Here is a 14,901-nt window from a genome sequence, read left to right as displayed (position 1 = left end):
TACCTCTGGAAGCAGCAGACTCAGACACATGACTGCAATATCACTGTTGCAAACGTGAATGTTAATATTGTAATGCACGAGTTGTTGCTTATAGAATGCAAATTTGGTCAACAATTGAGTAGTTCGAAGTGCATGCTGAAGTCCATTGGCATCATTGTCTGTGGCTTTACTTGCTATAGCTGATTCCACATTACAAAAACAGTATTGCTCTTATGGACCTACAAGGAGTGAACACACCCCCTCTCAGACACCCCCAAAACCGAGCTCGATAGCTGCAGTCGCTTAAGTGCAGCCAGTATCCAGTAATCGGGAGATAGTGGGTTTGAGCCCCACTGTTGGCAGCCTGAAGATGGTTTTCCATGGTTTCCCATTTTCACACTAGGCAAATGCCGGGGCTGTACCTTAATTAAGGCCACGGCCGCTTCCTTCCAACTCCCAGGCCTTTCCTATCCCATCATCGCCGTAAGATATATCTGTGTCGGTGCGATGTAAAGCAAAATAGCAAAAAAGAAAAAAAAAAGACACCCATAATTCCTCGTGAATAAAGGATATTATACTGTACTTTGTAATGAATTCCGAAAGATGGATAAAAAAGGATGAGGCATTTTTGCCCGTGAGTTATTGAAATGACTACATAACATTTTATTTTTCATAAATTTATTCGTAGGGAGGAAGCACAATGGCAGGAACAGCCATCACTTCATTGCCTTTTTTCATGTTCCTTCTTATGTGTTGCTTTGTACAAGAATCGTGTAGTCCCTCACTCTGAAATGCCGCCAGCTCCTTCAGTAGTGAAGTCATCTACAGTATTAATTGTCACGTGTGTTTTTAGGCTTTAAATCAGTACGAACTTGTCTTGTTTTGAGTGAGAGTTGGTTGTATATGGCTTAGTATTTGTGGGTATTCTATTATTTTCGTACTGTACAGAAGTTGTTACTGAAGAATTTGGGTGTTGTGGTGTGCAGAAATACTTGTACTCATAAAATATTTCCATGTGTTGTATTTGTGCTTGGTTTTGTTATTTATCTCGTCTTGTCTTTGTGAGTGATATGGCAGCACAGTAGTACACACGTTGCCTGGGGAAATTTATTAAAAACAGTAGGAGTCCGTTATAGCGAGAATTCATAATCGCGAAAAATTTACTCGCTATAACGGATTGTCGTTATATCCCATTTTTGTATAAAAGTCGGAAAACCCTTCATGCACTTTAAAATCGGTATGAAACGGCAATCAGTTTGTTCAAAACTTGAGTTTCCGCAGATGATATCCACACTACGGCTTACCTGTTTGTTATTTTTCGTAATCCGATACTACGTGAAAGCGTATGTTTAATTTCAGTCTGAAAAAAATACAGTTCTGTATTTCTCCGAATCCAAGATGAACCCCACTTTTTCCTTCAAAAAAATGTAATCAGGCTCAAAAAGAAGTTTGTAAAATCATACCGCATATTTAGACGCCGAACATTGACTTTCGTCACGCCGTATTTCATTTTTTTTTTTTGCGGCTGCAAATTATTCTTTATTTCCGCGGGTTTAAGGACCATTAACTTAACATTGGCATCATAATACCGAAGAGAACTCGTTGAAAATTTTCCAGCAATACCTATTCTATGCGTCTCTACAATACAACGATCCATCAGAAAATTATTCGTGCTGTCTATAAAACTGTCACTTTTACGCAGCGTAGGATATAACCGGCTACCGCTATACGCACGTCTCGCTTGTTGGGTGCGGCCAAATTCAACGGCTAGCGATGTATAGGCCTAATCGCGAACGTTGAAAGTCAACGAACGAGTTTATTGCGCCCTTTTGTTTTTCGTGCACATACCTCACAATTTCATCATGGACTTCTTTAAAGCGTCCTTGCTGCGGACCACTGAATCCAATTTTTGCACAGTACGCATTTTTTAAATTCATATTTTCATTTTTTTTTGTCTTCACATAACGCCAAATATTGGCTTTAGTTAGGCCTATGCCGTATTTTCTTCCGGCTGTACAATTATTCTACATTTCCGAGTGTTTAATAATAATCATAATATCGACTAGAACCCGTTGAAGATTTGCCGGCAATACCTTTTCCACGTATCTTTACAATACGACTATCCATCACGCAAATATTCCTGCTGTCTATAAACCTTAATTTTACCAAGCGTCAAGTGCAATAGACGCGTTATGACTCTGCCACTGAGTAGCCATGGCTTTTCTAAGAATTCGAAGGGTCGCATGTTTTGATGCCATTCTGCAGATTCGCGAAACACACAGGCACTGTACACTACAACCGGTAGCGATGTGTAGTAAAGAGGCGGTCGTTTATTGTCATCGAGTTCTGTGCGCGTGTGAAAAGAAGCAGCGTGGTTACCGCGGTAGTTGCCAGTGGTATCCATTAACTTACTGTTAGGCCGCGAATGCAACAACCCTTGAGTTTTCGCATGAGATTCGGAGAAAAAAAAGTCTTGGATTCGGAGAAATACGGTATCACTCCAGAGATTTCTGTGGCAAACACCTCAGCTTTCTTCTTCAAACAGCGTCACCTAACCTAACCGTATATGTAGCCTATCATCAAAACATATTTGAAACGCATGTAGAGAAATAACCTCCTCGCGAAAAATTTACATGTAAATAGCCGTAACTAGACGCGAGAAGATATGAAATATCCTCTGAAATCAGTGATGTACTTTGCCATATCTTGAGGTGTATGACATTCTTACGTAATTTCCGCATATAACATTAAAATTAAGATATCGTTTATTCAGTCTTTATTTTTACGAGTTAACAACTGCTATCGGCCACGTCATTTACGCATTTAATACGAAAACGTGTTATCCTCTTTCATTTCGAATTTTCTTTCGAGAACAGCAGTCGATTGGTATTACTAATCAACTACAACATCGCCTTTGAATGTCAACGAGAGAGCTCGCAAATGTACAAAGTGAGAAAACTATACCGTACCGGTACCGAAGATGATCGATCGCATTTTGTTGCAAACGTTTCAGTTTTCTTATTCAAACCGTACTATACGTATGATGAAAACACACTTCAAGCGCCGGTAGAGAAATTATACTTTTCTCGCTATAAATTTTCATAAAAGCCTTTCCGTAATTTAACCAGACGCGACAAAATAAAATCTAACCTATGAAATCAATTAAGCACTCTGCCATATCTCCAGGTGTATCCCATTCTTAATTGCAGTATTTAGCCTCAAAATTAAGCGGTCGTTTAGTCAGCCTTAATTTTTAACGAATTAACAACCGTTATCGGACACGTTATGTACGCATTTATTACGAAAATATGTTCTCTTTAATTTCGAATTTTCTTTACGGAACAGCTGTCGACGGATATTACTAATCGACTCCGACATCGCCTTCGAATGTCGACGAGAGAAATCGCTAGTGCACATAGCGAGGAAACGATGCCGAAGGTAATCGATCGCATGCAATATCATCGCTGCGGTGCATACATATTGGTAACGGAAAAAATCGCGCTTAATAGCTCGTAATAACGGATGCGCCAGTGATAGGGTTCTAGCTGTAACCGAAGGACGATACACAGTTTAATATAGGAATTTTGAAGGGACAGAAAAAAAGTCGCCGCTATAACGGAGTTCTCGTTATATGCAGTACTCGCTATGACGGACTGCTACTTACAATTAAATGCATCCATCACCCCTCGAGCTCATAAAAATAGATGTTTTTCTATTTTCTCCCCCAGTTTGCCTTACATTTTAATGTTGAGGTATTTTATGTGCCGTAGTTTACCTCTGATTCTATACAAACCAAAAATAGCTCCTGTAAAACCACGTTCCCTTTAATTCATAAAAATAATTTCTTCTGCTTTTCATCTTGAACTTACATACTGAATTTCACAAATGTATGTGTGCCGCCGTTTCCCCGTGATGGTGTTGCCATTCGATATGGCAACCCTGTTATCATAAGAGCAATACTGTTTTCTTAACATTGAATGGACTATAGTTGTCTCAGTCAGAGACTTTAAAAGCTGCTTCACCCTTCCGTAGATGCACTTCATATTCTGGTGGTTTTGGCTGCCTTTGCTGTGCCTTCTCACACATTTAACAGGTATCTGTTGAGGGGAGCTTAAATCAAATGTTAAATTCAGTATTGAAGATATCACAAAAAATATGCTCCTTCACAAACTCTTCATTATTATTTTCACATTTCTCCAGATATAGTTTCGAGAGCTGTGATATGGAGTGTACTGATGTTTTGTATAATTTATTGGGGTTAGATTTCTGGCTGTAATGTGAAGTATATCTGGGAAAATTCTCTATTGCCTTTCTCCCGAAGACTTTTCTTTCTTCAATTATACAGTAGTGCATGGTTTGATTTTATGGGTGCCACACTGGTAAATGAGAGGGTGTTCGAACCTATTTTTGAAGAATTCTCTGCATTTTGGTTGCTTGTAATCATAAAAAGGAAGTACATAAAAAATATATAATAAAATTAGGCCTATACAATATATTAGCATTTATAAAAATAAAGTACTATTTACATACCTCTCACAGATGTATGCCAGATATGCCATGTGCTGTACACAATATTGTCCTGCATAACTGATGTTTACATCCAGTTTTTAGGTCCTTGACATAGTACGAGGGCCATCCGGAAAGTAGTACCCGTTAGCGCCGCATGAAGCGCTGACGACGTGGGTAGCCGCTGGGCAAGGTCAGACCGCGTCAGTGGCTTGTCTGCCTGCTCTGTGCGAGGTTGTGTGATGCTAGCATTGCCAGTGTTGTGTCTGTGATCGTTTAAAATGTTTAAACAAATTGAGAACCCCGCGAGTTGTGAAGTGAGGTCCGTGATTAAATTTCTTAATGCACGAAACGTTCGACCTTGTGATATTCATCGCCAATTAACGGAGGTATATGGAGACAATGTGATGGACGAGTCATCTGTTCGGCGCTGGTGTCGCAACTTCAACCTGGGGAGGGTGAATACACACGACGAGGAGCGTTCAGGGAGACCATCTGTCATTACAGGCCAACTGATGAGCGCAGTAGACAAATGCGTGAGGAACGATCGGCACGTCACAATTGATGAACTCTGAGAACATTTTCCTAATGTGTCTCGAACAATTGTTCATGAAATTGTCAAAGACCATCTGCATTATTAAAAAAATCTGTGCAAGGTGGGTCCCTCGCATGCTTACAGAGGAGCACAAAACCAAGCGTATGGCTGCAGCACTGACGTTTCTGGGACGTTATTCCGATGAAGGACACTCTTTCCTGACTCGCATCATTACTGGGGACGAAACATGGGTTTGTTATGCATCAGCTGAGAGTAAACGACAGTCAATGGAGTGGCATCATGCTCATTCACCAACCAAACCAAAATAATTCAAGACAGTTCTGTCCACCAGGAAAGACATGGCAGCCGTTTTCTGGGATCGCCGAGGTGTACTGCTCATTGATTTTATGGCCCGTGGAGACACAATTAATGCTAATGCGTATTGTGAAACATTAAAGAAATTACGGCGGGCAACACAAAATCGACGGCGAGGTCTATTGTCTACAGGCATCATTCTCCTTCATGACAATGCCAGGCCTCATGCAGCTGTGATAACACAACTTTTGCGGCAATTCAAGTGGGAAACCTTCGACCATCCCCCGTATAGCCCAGACTTGGCCCCTTCGGATTTTCATCTCTTTACGAAGTTTAAAGATTTTCTGGTGGGAAAAAGATTTGACAGCGACGAAGAACTTAAACGAGCTGTGACTACGTATCTCAATGCGCTGGCGGCGGAGGACTATGATGCTGGAATACAAAAACTCGTCCCACGTTATAACAAATGCCTAAATTTGCTTGGAGATTATGTGGAGAAGTAGTGTAAAGTATGCTCTTTCCAATAAAAATGTGTATGGCTCCTGTGTCTTTATTGCGCAAACGAGTTCAACTTTCCGGATGGCTTTCATATTTATAAGTTGCATTCTGTTGCAAAAAATCAGGATGTAACCTATCTTTCTCATATGGTTTTCTAAAGTTATGTTTTGCTATAGGACCAAATACTTAGACATGCAACTTACATACTGCAGTTTGGTAAATTTGAAAAAGAAAAATCCTATACTTTCCTGAGAAAGTGTGCCATAAACACAGTAATGCTTTTACCAGGAATAACTTTCCCACATACCGAAACATACTCTTCTCCACTGTTTCGTTGAATCATTTTTATTTAATCCACTCCTGCACTATTGTTTTCCATTTTTTTTAGGCTTTGTAGCATTTTTCCGCATACTGCAGATGCCAGCGATATGCTTCACACTGCTGCAGCAACGTACGGTCACATAGTGGGAGCAGGGATGGGTCTTTATTCCACTTGTGCGAGGTACAGTTCAAAACATAATGTTACAAAGAATATGACAAACACCACCTATTGAGTAACGATTGAAGTTTTTAGCTTGTGAACACTGACAGCAGAATGATGGCTCCAAAAACTGAAATTTGACTGTTGGGAGAGAGGCCCTTATCCACTGAGTCCCTCAATTTTATTACTACACTGAATATTGTCATCTAAATTTATACTCTTTGATGACATATAAAAAATACAGTAGAACCTTGATAATTCAAAATCGGTTTAATTAAAAAACTTTCCTAATTCGAAGAAACTCTCGTTCCCGGAAACATGAGGTACGGTTTTGTAAGATATTTAAATTGCTTAATTAAAAATACGGATAGTTCATAATTCAAAGAACAGTGTTGGTCCCATTATCGAAATTCAGACTTTTAAATCAAAACTGCCTTTACATTAAAAACAGAAAGTATTTTAGGGAGTAATTTAAATTTGAAATTTCTCCGCATCATGAAAGAACGCATCTTCCGAAATGTGCAGGGGTAGCTTCCGCACTTTCACTCACTTCGGTGTGTCTAAAGTGTGCTTCATATTTGCTAAGTTCGAGTGAAATCCTAATTCTTTTGCATTCAGCATTTTAAGGAATGCCACAATATCACGTAGCAGGCAGTGTGCAGAGAAGCAGAATCCGCGAACACTAGCAATGCTGACAGTTGGTGAAAAAGCGTGGCTCATACATCATACGCACCAAACAATATTGTCAATGCTGAGCCCAAATGGACTTTTGGTTTTAAAGGAGAGAAGTGCCAGCCGGGAAATCGTACAAGGGTGGGGGTTACTGTACTGTGTTGAAAATTGCAATGCACATGGAAGCGAGAGACTTCTTCCCCTCTTCATATGGAAGTTCGATAAGCCACGATGTTGTAAGGGCGTCGGGCACTTCTCGTGCAAGTACAAGGCATCTAAAAATGCAAACAGTACAGTAATCCAAGCGATAAAGCATTTCCGCAGGGGAGCCAGCATAATTTATCCTCATCTCTGAATTGTGTTTTTTTGTCTTTCGTTACATGAGGTTATATTTACCAGTGCATTATTTGAATAATGTAAATGCATCCTGCTGTTGAATACATTTTGGATATAGTGTTTTCCATGGCATTTGAAAGGTTTAAACTGAGAATCAAGGTGACTGCATACATTAATGGGTCTTAGACTATTTTGTGATGCGGCGTGGGTTGGCATTTCTGAATTATGAGAGAACAGAGAAGTGCCATGACCGGAAATCATACAATGATAGTCACTGTACTATGTTGTAATGCAGACGGAAGCAAGACTTTCTCCCCTCGTAATACGAAAGTTCGATAAGCCACGATGTTTTAAAGGCATCGTGTACTTTCCGTGCAAGTACGAGGCATCTAAAATGCATACAGTACAGTAATCCAATGAATAAAACACTTGTACAGGGGAGCCAGTATAGATTTCTCCTCGTCTTTGAATCGGTTTCTTTCTCTTTTTATTCATTGTGTGAGGTTATGTTTGCCAGTGAGTTATCCAAGTGCATTATTTGAATACTGTAAATGCACCTTGTTGAATGGATACATTATGGATATAGTTTTTTCCATGGTATTTGAAAGGTTTAAACTGTGAATCGAGGTTAACTGCATGCAGTAACGGGTCTTAGAACATTTTGTGATGCCGCAAGGGTTGGCATTTCTGAATTGCGATTTGGCAATTAATTTGAAATCACATAATTCGAAGTCTGATTTTTGCGTCCCAACGACTTCAAATTAAAGACGTTTTACTGTAAAGGGTGTTTCAAAGATGAAGTAGTGGATATATGGAACTGCTGCATTTTGATGCTACTGGTAACCGGCATAAATAAATTCCATATGAAAAATGACTTGTGTTCCTCATATTCCTCTAGGCGGTGCAGCTCTCTTCAGGCAAACCTCCCATGAAGGTGAGCTGCAAGTACATTTTAACCACATACCAGCCCTCCTGCCAATCCTAAATCTCTGACAGTACCAGGAAATGAAATCGGGCCTCCCAGGATGGTATGTAATTGCACTAGGCATCATATTACAGAGGTGAACGCCTCAAACATAAGGGAGAGGTAGGGAACATGATGTTTATTTCAAAATTAAACACTCATAATTGAAATACATTCTTCATTGTACCTTGGATTTTCACAATACAGAAGTGAACTGCAGTATTACAGAGGTATTAAACCATCCTTCATACAAACATTGTACAAGCAGTACACAATTTTATCTATCATGTTGATGATCTAATAAACAAGGATAGCCCCTGAAGTAAACATAATGCTAATGAAAAATAAAGTAGCAAGGTATTTTTAAGAAAAATATATTTTTGAAAGCACTCAGACCAAGAAAGAAAGAAAAAAGGAAATAATATTTCTAAAACTAGACTGCAGTTAATAAATTGAATCCGATGTATAGATGTATGGCTGTAACTTAAGAAGATTTACCTAGTTTACTATTAATAAGCAAGTGTCCCATTGACTAAAATATGAGGTAAAAGTCAACTCTCATACAATGTAGTTGCCAATATAAGTTACAGGTCAATCAATCAACAACTGCTCCTATTTCATTCCACATAGTTTACTGAAAGACAAATTACCATTAGTAACAAATTTACTTTCGACTTAGGAATGAGCTTTGAACAATAGCAATTTTTCTACAATGTGTCCCAAAAAAAAAAAAAAAAAAAAAAAGCAGAGATGAAAATGACTCACTCACAAGGAATGTGAGCAGGCAAGATGCAGGCTCCTTGGTAAACATTGGAAAATAAAGATTCAACAAACAAGAATAATTTAAATTCACAGGAATTTTACTAGTTATAGCAATCAGCAGATACAGTAACAGAATGGACTTGACCTTCTTAGTGCTCTGTACCTATCACAGCATATTTTTATAGGATTCTTTTGGTAATATAATGTTCATTTTAATTATGCAAATTCTGATGGACTTCCTACAGAAAAGGAGCAATAATATTACTGAACAGAATTTCCAAAGTCTGGACAGTAACCAAATATGGAAAGTTCATGTTAAAGATACAATTTTCTTTGTTACTGTCTCACTTGTACATGCAATTTAAGAAATGAAATTTTGAAAGACTGAAGCAGAAAAATTGTAATAAGAAGTACAATAGATATGGATAACCATGACCAAAAAACATTATGCAAATAAAAGATCTGGTAACAATGAGGGTTTGAGTCACAAGCACTTTACATTTTTAAAACCAATCACATTGCAGAAGGAGAAAACTGACAATGACTAATTGACGTCAAAGCAGATCATAGGCAATTTTAAGTCCAAGTATTAATGATGAACAGCTACAGCAGAGAACTTGCATTTTCTCAGAGATGTATGTGAGTTCTTTACCTAAATGGAATATTTTGATAAGGGAAACTTGATTAAAATACAAATAAAAATAAACAATATTTTCATCAGCAACGCTCCACCCTTCCTGTTCCGTAGACTTACTGTCCTGCAACCTGTGGAACGGCTGAATGCGTTTGCTTGTTTGTCTTCTCGCTCGTACTATCATCCCATCACCCCACTGCTTTGCTTTACTCTCCATGACTTCTCCTCAAGGGTGGATGGGGATGGTTGATCATTTGTATTGGTTCCATGTCATGGATAGGCCCAGGTAGTTCAATTCTCTATCATCCATGACTCTTACTTGATGTTTTCCATTTGGCATGAAACACTTCAATGTGCTCCAAATTGATCCCTACAAAAAATATACTACATTTTATTATCTTGAGAAACAAAAGTACAGTGAGAGAGAGAACAATGGAAGCCTGTTTTTTCACATAAAATTAATTTTCACAGTATATGTCAATTAGGGCTGACAATTTAGAAAGAGAAAAGAATGGTAAAAACTAGAAGATTTTAACATTTTAAAGAAGGAAGAAAGAGAAAAGAAAATGTATGTATCCGCAAGTAACCTCACACCATAAATATGAGTCCATGTAGAAGTGATTATTGTTTAAAGGGAAAAACTACAAGATTACTGACTCCTCTAGACACTTTACAGCAAATTATTAAAAGGTTTACAATTTCTATTAAATCATTAATTTAAAAGGAAAACCAATTCAATTTTACACGAAAAACATTTATGAAAATGTAAAAAAAACTTTAACTTTCAGTTATACCAGTATACCTTTCTGCCTGCTTAATTTTCCATAAGTAATGGAACATCAATTTAATATAAATTAATCATAGTTCAGAATTTCATACAATGGATTACAATATACTTTCACAGAAATTACAAAATAATATGATTCTGATGTTCTGTTGATTGTGCATCAGCAATATAAAAATTTCCAAAACAATAAAATTGGTACAACACTTTAGACTACTACAGAAAGACACTGACAGTGTTACAAAGGAATGGAATAAATCATTTATACTTCAATATTAACAAATACTTTGTTACAGGTTAGTTCAGTGTGTTGCAGCATGGGCAATTATGGCTGCAAACTCTGTACTTGGGAGGACAGGTGGGTTTAGAAACCCCAACCGCCCATCCTTGAAATGGTTTTCTGTGGTTTCCCATTTGAATTCCAGGTAAATGCTGGAAAGGTACCTTTCACAAGGTCATGGCTGCTTCCTTCCCATTTCCAGCCCATTACAATTACACCTACACCAACAGACAACACCCTCACAGAGAGTGGTGTTCAACTCATTTGTACCAAGCAGGTTAGAATACGGTACTACCATTTGAAATCACTGGTATTCCAAATATAATCTTACAAGTGAAATAGAATAGAGTAACACAGTTACAACACTACCACAAAAATTTATATAGAAGTAACTAAAATGACTGAAGTATGTCATTTATAAGTGTAGAAATGCTGTATTTATTCACACACTGGATGCCACCACATAATGGACACACCTCAATCTTTCCCTTAAACTTCTGGAAAAAAGTAATCTCTACTTAAGGAATGAATTTAATTTTCAACAAATATTTAAAATCAGATGGATTGCAGTATGAAACTAGTAAATTGTGAGTTTGCCACACAGTTAGGGTTGTGTAGCTGTGAGTTTGAACTTGGGAGATAGTGGTTTTGATTCCCATTGTTGGCAGCCCTGAAAATGGTTTTCTGTGGTTTCCCATTTTCAAAGCAGTTAAATGCAGGGCTGCTACCTTTCTATCCTTATGTTGCTGAAATCCTTCACAAAAAAATAAGAAGAAGATTCAAGCTATATTGTGTACAGGCCGCAAGCAGTAAGTAGGCCAGAGGAAGGCGAGGTGTAGCGGGGTACTGAACATTACGTTGCTACTTGGTTACTACTGTCGGCCAGGAGATGGTCTAGTGGGTAGTGGGGGGGAGGCTGTGGGATGAAATGGAGTAACACCTAGTTTCCTGAACACATGTTAGCGGAGCCAGGTTGCCAGCCAGCCATTTAGTTTGCCATTACAAACATAGCAGAGTGTGTATTTGTTTCAATGTTTCATACGAGTGTATTTATTTATTTATTTATTTATTTATTTATTTATTTATTTATTTATTTAGGGCATTAGTTAGCCCTGTAATCGACATGCCAACCAACACAAGTTCACCAGAATGCTTCATGAAGAAAAGAAAGACTTTGTTGAGTCGTGAAAAACAAATGGCCGTTCATGTACAGTATATTACACCCTGTGTAAAACAAAGGATGATAGTAATGGCAGGTCTGTCAGACTGAGCCGTGCAGAGATTGCTAGCCTTATAGATGTGTCAGTCGTCATGTTTGCTACGGATGAGATGGAAAAAAAAAAACCACAGCAAAATAATTACCCCACAAAAAGATGAGTCCTAATGACCAAAGGAAGCAATGTCTTGATATTTATTTTGAATGTATCACTGTTGAAGCAATCAGGCATATCATACACACATGGTTGCTGCAGAAAAACAAAAACAAAACAAAATAAAAGAATTGCCAGCATAATTTATTGCCTTATTAATGAGGACCCAGACATTTCTAACTTTTTAAACTACTTTATGGGTCACTTGTTGCTCTGTATTGGATTTAGGTTTGTAAAACATCACCAAAAGTCACTATTGATTGACAGAGAGGACATTATTGGCTGGAGATATAAATACTGGAGAAATATTTGAGTTTAGAGAAAGAGAAACCAGGCCTGCAATATGGTTTATTTGGATGAAACTTCGTGTAATGCAGGCTACACTAAATCCTGATTGTGGACAGATACCACTGTTAAGTCATCAGGCTTGGCAGAAAGGACTTTCAGTGGGGGCTGAAAAAAAAAAATCTGATTTTTGATATGCTCTATTGGTGGAAAAATATCTAATGCCCTCCATGGGAACTTAGAATTTCCATTCGGAATTGCTAGGCGGGCATTAATTCCATTGTGGAGTTTTATCTCCCGTATGAGTTATCGGATTGTGCCTGTTAAATAGGCTTCTGATAAGTTCACCTGCATACACCCCATTGTCAGTGGGTAGGGTCTGACACATCCCACTCTGAAGAGTCTAGTGTCAGACCTAAGACGAAACGCTGGTTAATAGAGCAAACACCTGAAAAGCCATACATCTAATTTTTTAATCTGATTTTTGATATGCTCTATTGGTGGAAAAATATATAATTCCATCCATGGGAACTTAGAATTTCCATCTGTGAAGGATGTCGACAGTGCTGCTGGAACTTACGAGCAAGTGAGGTTAGGTCAACGAGTTAATAGTAGGAATAATAGTAAAGTTTTGTTTCACCAATAATTACTGTTCAAAGTTTTGAAGGAATTTGGAACAGATAGGAAGACGAGTAATTATACAGCAAACACTGACAGGAACTATTTCTCCAAGTTAAATTTCTAGGTGAAATTTCGGACCCTTCCAAAATTCAGACAGGTGTTACACTGAAGATGGTCTGTGACTGATGTATTTTAACAGCATTTTGGAAAAAATAAAGAGAAGAAGACTGAAGTAAAAGAAAAAGGAACAGAAGGGATATATTTGGGCCCAAACTAGCAGAGTCTCCACATCTCATATGAAAAACAAGAGAATGTACAGTAGAATAAACACAAGATAATGAAAAGAATTTAAAAACAAAATTTGGAAAACTTGAGTTGACAAATTTATATGAATCCAACCAAATGGACTTCATAAGGAAACAAATAACTCAAGTTACTTCAGTTAAAAAAAAAATACAAGGGGAGCAATGATAATCATTTGCCTCACCAGGAGTAGATTCAGCCTGTACTTTGCGTGGAAACTGAACAGCAACTGGAGATTTTCCACAACTGAACTACATATTTTTTAAAGCTTGTATCAAATATGATATATTTAAACAGGCATAATGGAACATAATTTACAAAAGAATTCCAATGTTGCATAAAATCTATAATGCTTACCTGCAGACTTAGCTACTCCCAGAGGACTGAAAGATTTACTGGCATCATCTTTGGTAGCACGCTGTCCAGTTAGTAAAGTCACTACTGGAACATTCAGTTGCATATCACGCAAGTTATTGCTGCTCTGACTGAAATAGTAGCAGCATTCAACAATGTTGAAGAATAACCTAAAGAAAAATTAAAAGGAAAATAATGACTGAATTATACCAATGAGTGCAACATTTAAAATGATTTCAAACTCCCTATTATTAAACAGCTAACATGCAGAAGAAATAGAAAACATGCAAAATAAAAATATCCAACTAATCAACTATTAAAATACATAAATAGAACTCAACAAAATATAAAAATTTCACACTTTAGTAACAATTATATACTGTATATTTAGATAATAGTGATCCTTACTTATAAGATATACTTTATTAAACCACCATATAAAATACTTTCAATTGACACATTATTAATATTAGCACAATGCCATTATTAATGATAGCTTAATTAGGAAGTTTCATAGTGTGTGTTGTTCTAGTCACATTCTAGTTCACGAACTGTGGAGAACAGCTGAGTAACCTAGCAAGTGGTTCCGAGAGTCAGAATACCAGTAGCTATGGAATAGGGACTATATAATCCACCGAAGAGCTCTAAACTGTTAGGGGAGAAATTCTGACTAGGACTACCTATCCTACTTCACAGGAATTTAGCAAGTATGCTCAGAATGCTTTAAGTAGACACTGAACCTATGGAAGTGATAAGAATCTCACTTTCATTTGACAGGGCAGGGACTTCTAGGTAACATCTTGGTGAATGTAATGGAATTCGATAGGGTGCTACTGATATTAACTAGGCTTGTGAAACAAATAAAACAGAACTAGCTGAGTCAGCAAAAAAGGATGCATCTGGATGTGTTAAGAGGAATATTCAGGTAAGGTGAGATAACAAGATAAACATAGGAGATAATGAGGTGTTAAAAGGAGAATAATAGAGTGTGGGGCAGACTGTTAATTAGGAAAACCACCATATTTTCTGTCAGGCATGAAAATGAGTGAAGGATGTGGACAGATTTAGCAGCTGGAGGAAATAGGACACAAATCATCTCAGTGTATCATCAAGTGAGGGAGTAGATGAAAATGAAGAAGACAACTTTTAAGTGATATCGCAGTCTTGGTCAACAGTAACGGCCAGATAGTGCTAATGGGCAAAAATTCAATGCGAGAATTGA

At 37.7% G+C, this 14,901-nt stretch overlaps 1 protein-coding gene across 1 annotated transcript in view; it reads right to left on the bottom strand.

The window, feature by feature from the left end:
* Positions 1–8,449: 8,449 nt before the first annotated feature.
* The window catches only part of Smg5 (Smg5 nonsense mediated mRNA decay factor), a 358,955-nt gene continuing 352,503 nt past the window's right edge, over positions 8,450–14,901 (bottom strand). Inside the window, exons 14-15 of the mRNA XM_067137979.2 lie at positions 13,683–13,849; positions 8,450–10,052 (exon numbers count right to left, since the gene is read on the bottom strand). Coding sequence (XP_066994080.2) covers positions 9,985–10,052; positions 13,683–13,849 — 235 coding nt within the window. The 3' untranslated portion in view covers positions 8,450–9,984. The remainder of the gene's footprint in view (positions 10,053–13,682; positions 13,850–14,901) is intronic.

This window comes from Anabrus simplex, chromosome 1 (assembly GCF_040414725.1).
Source record: "Anabrus simplex isolate iqAnaSimp1 chromosome 1, ASM4041472v1, whole genome shotgun sequence".
NCBI classification, from domain to species: Eukaryota; Metazoa; Arthropoda; class Insecta; order Orthoptera; family Tettigoniidae; genus Anabrus; species Anabrus simplex.
The sequence above is the reverse complement of the archived record's forward strand: the minus strand, read 5'-3'. Positions and strand labels throughout refer to the sequence as shown.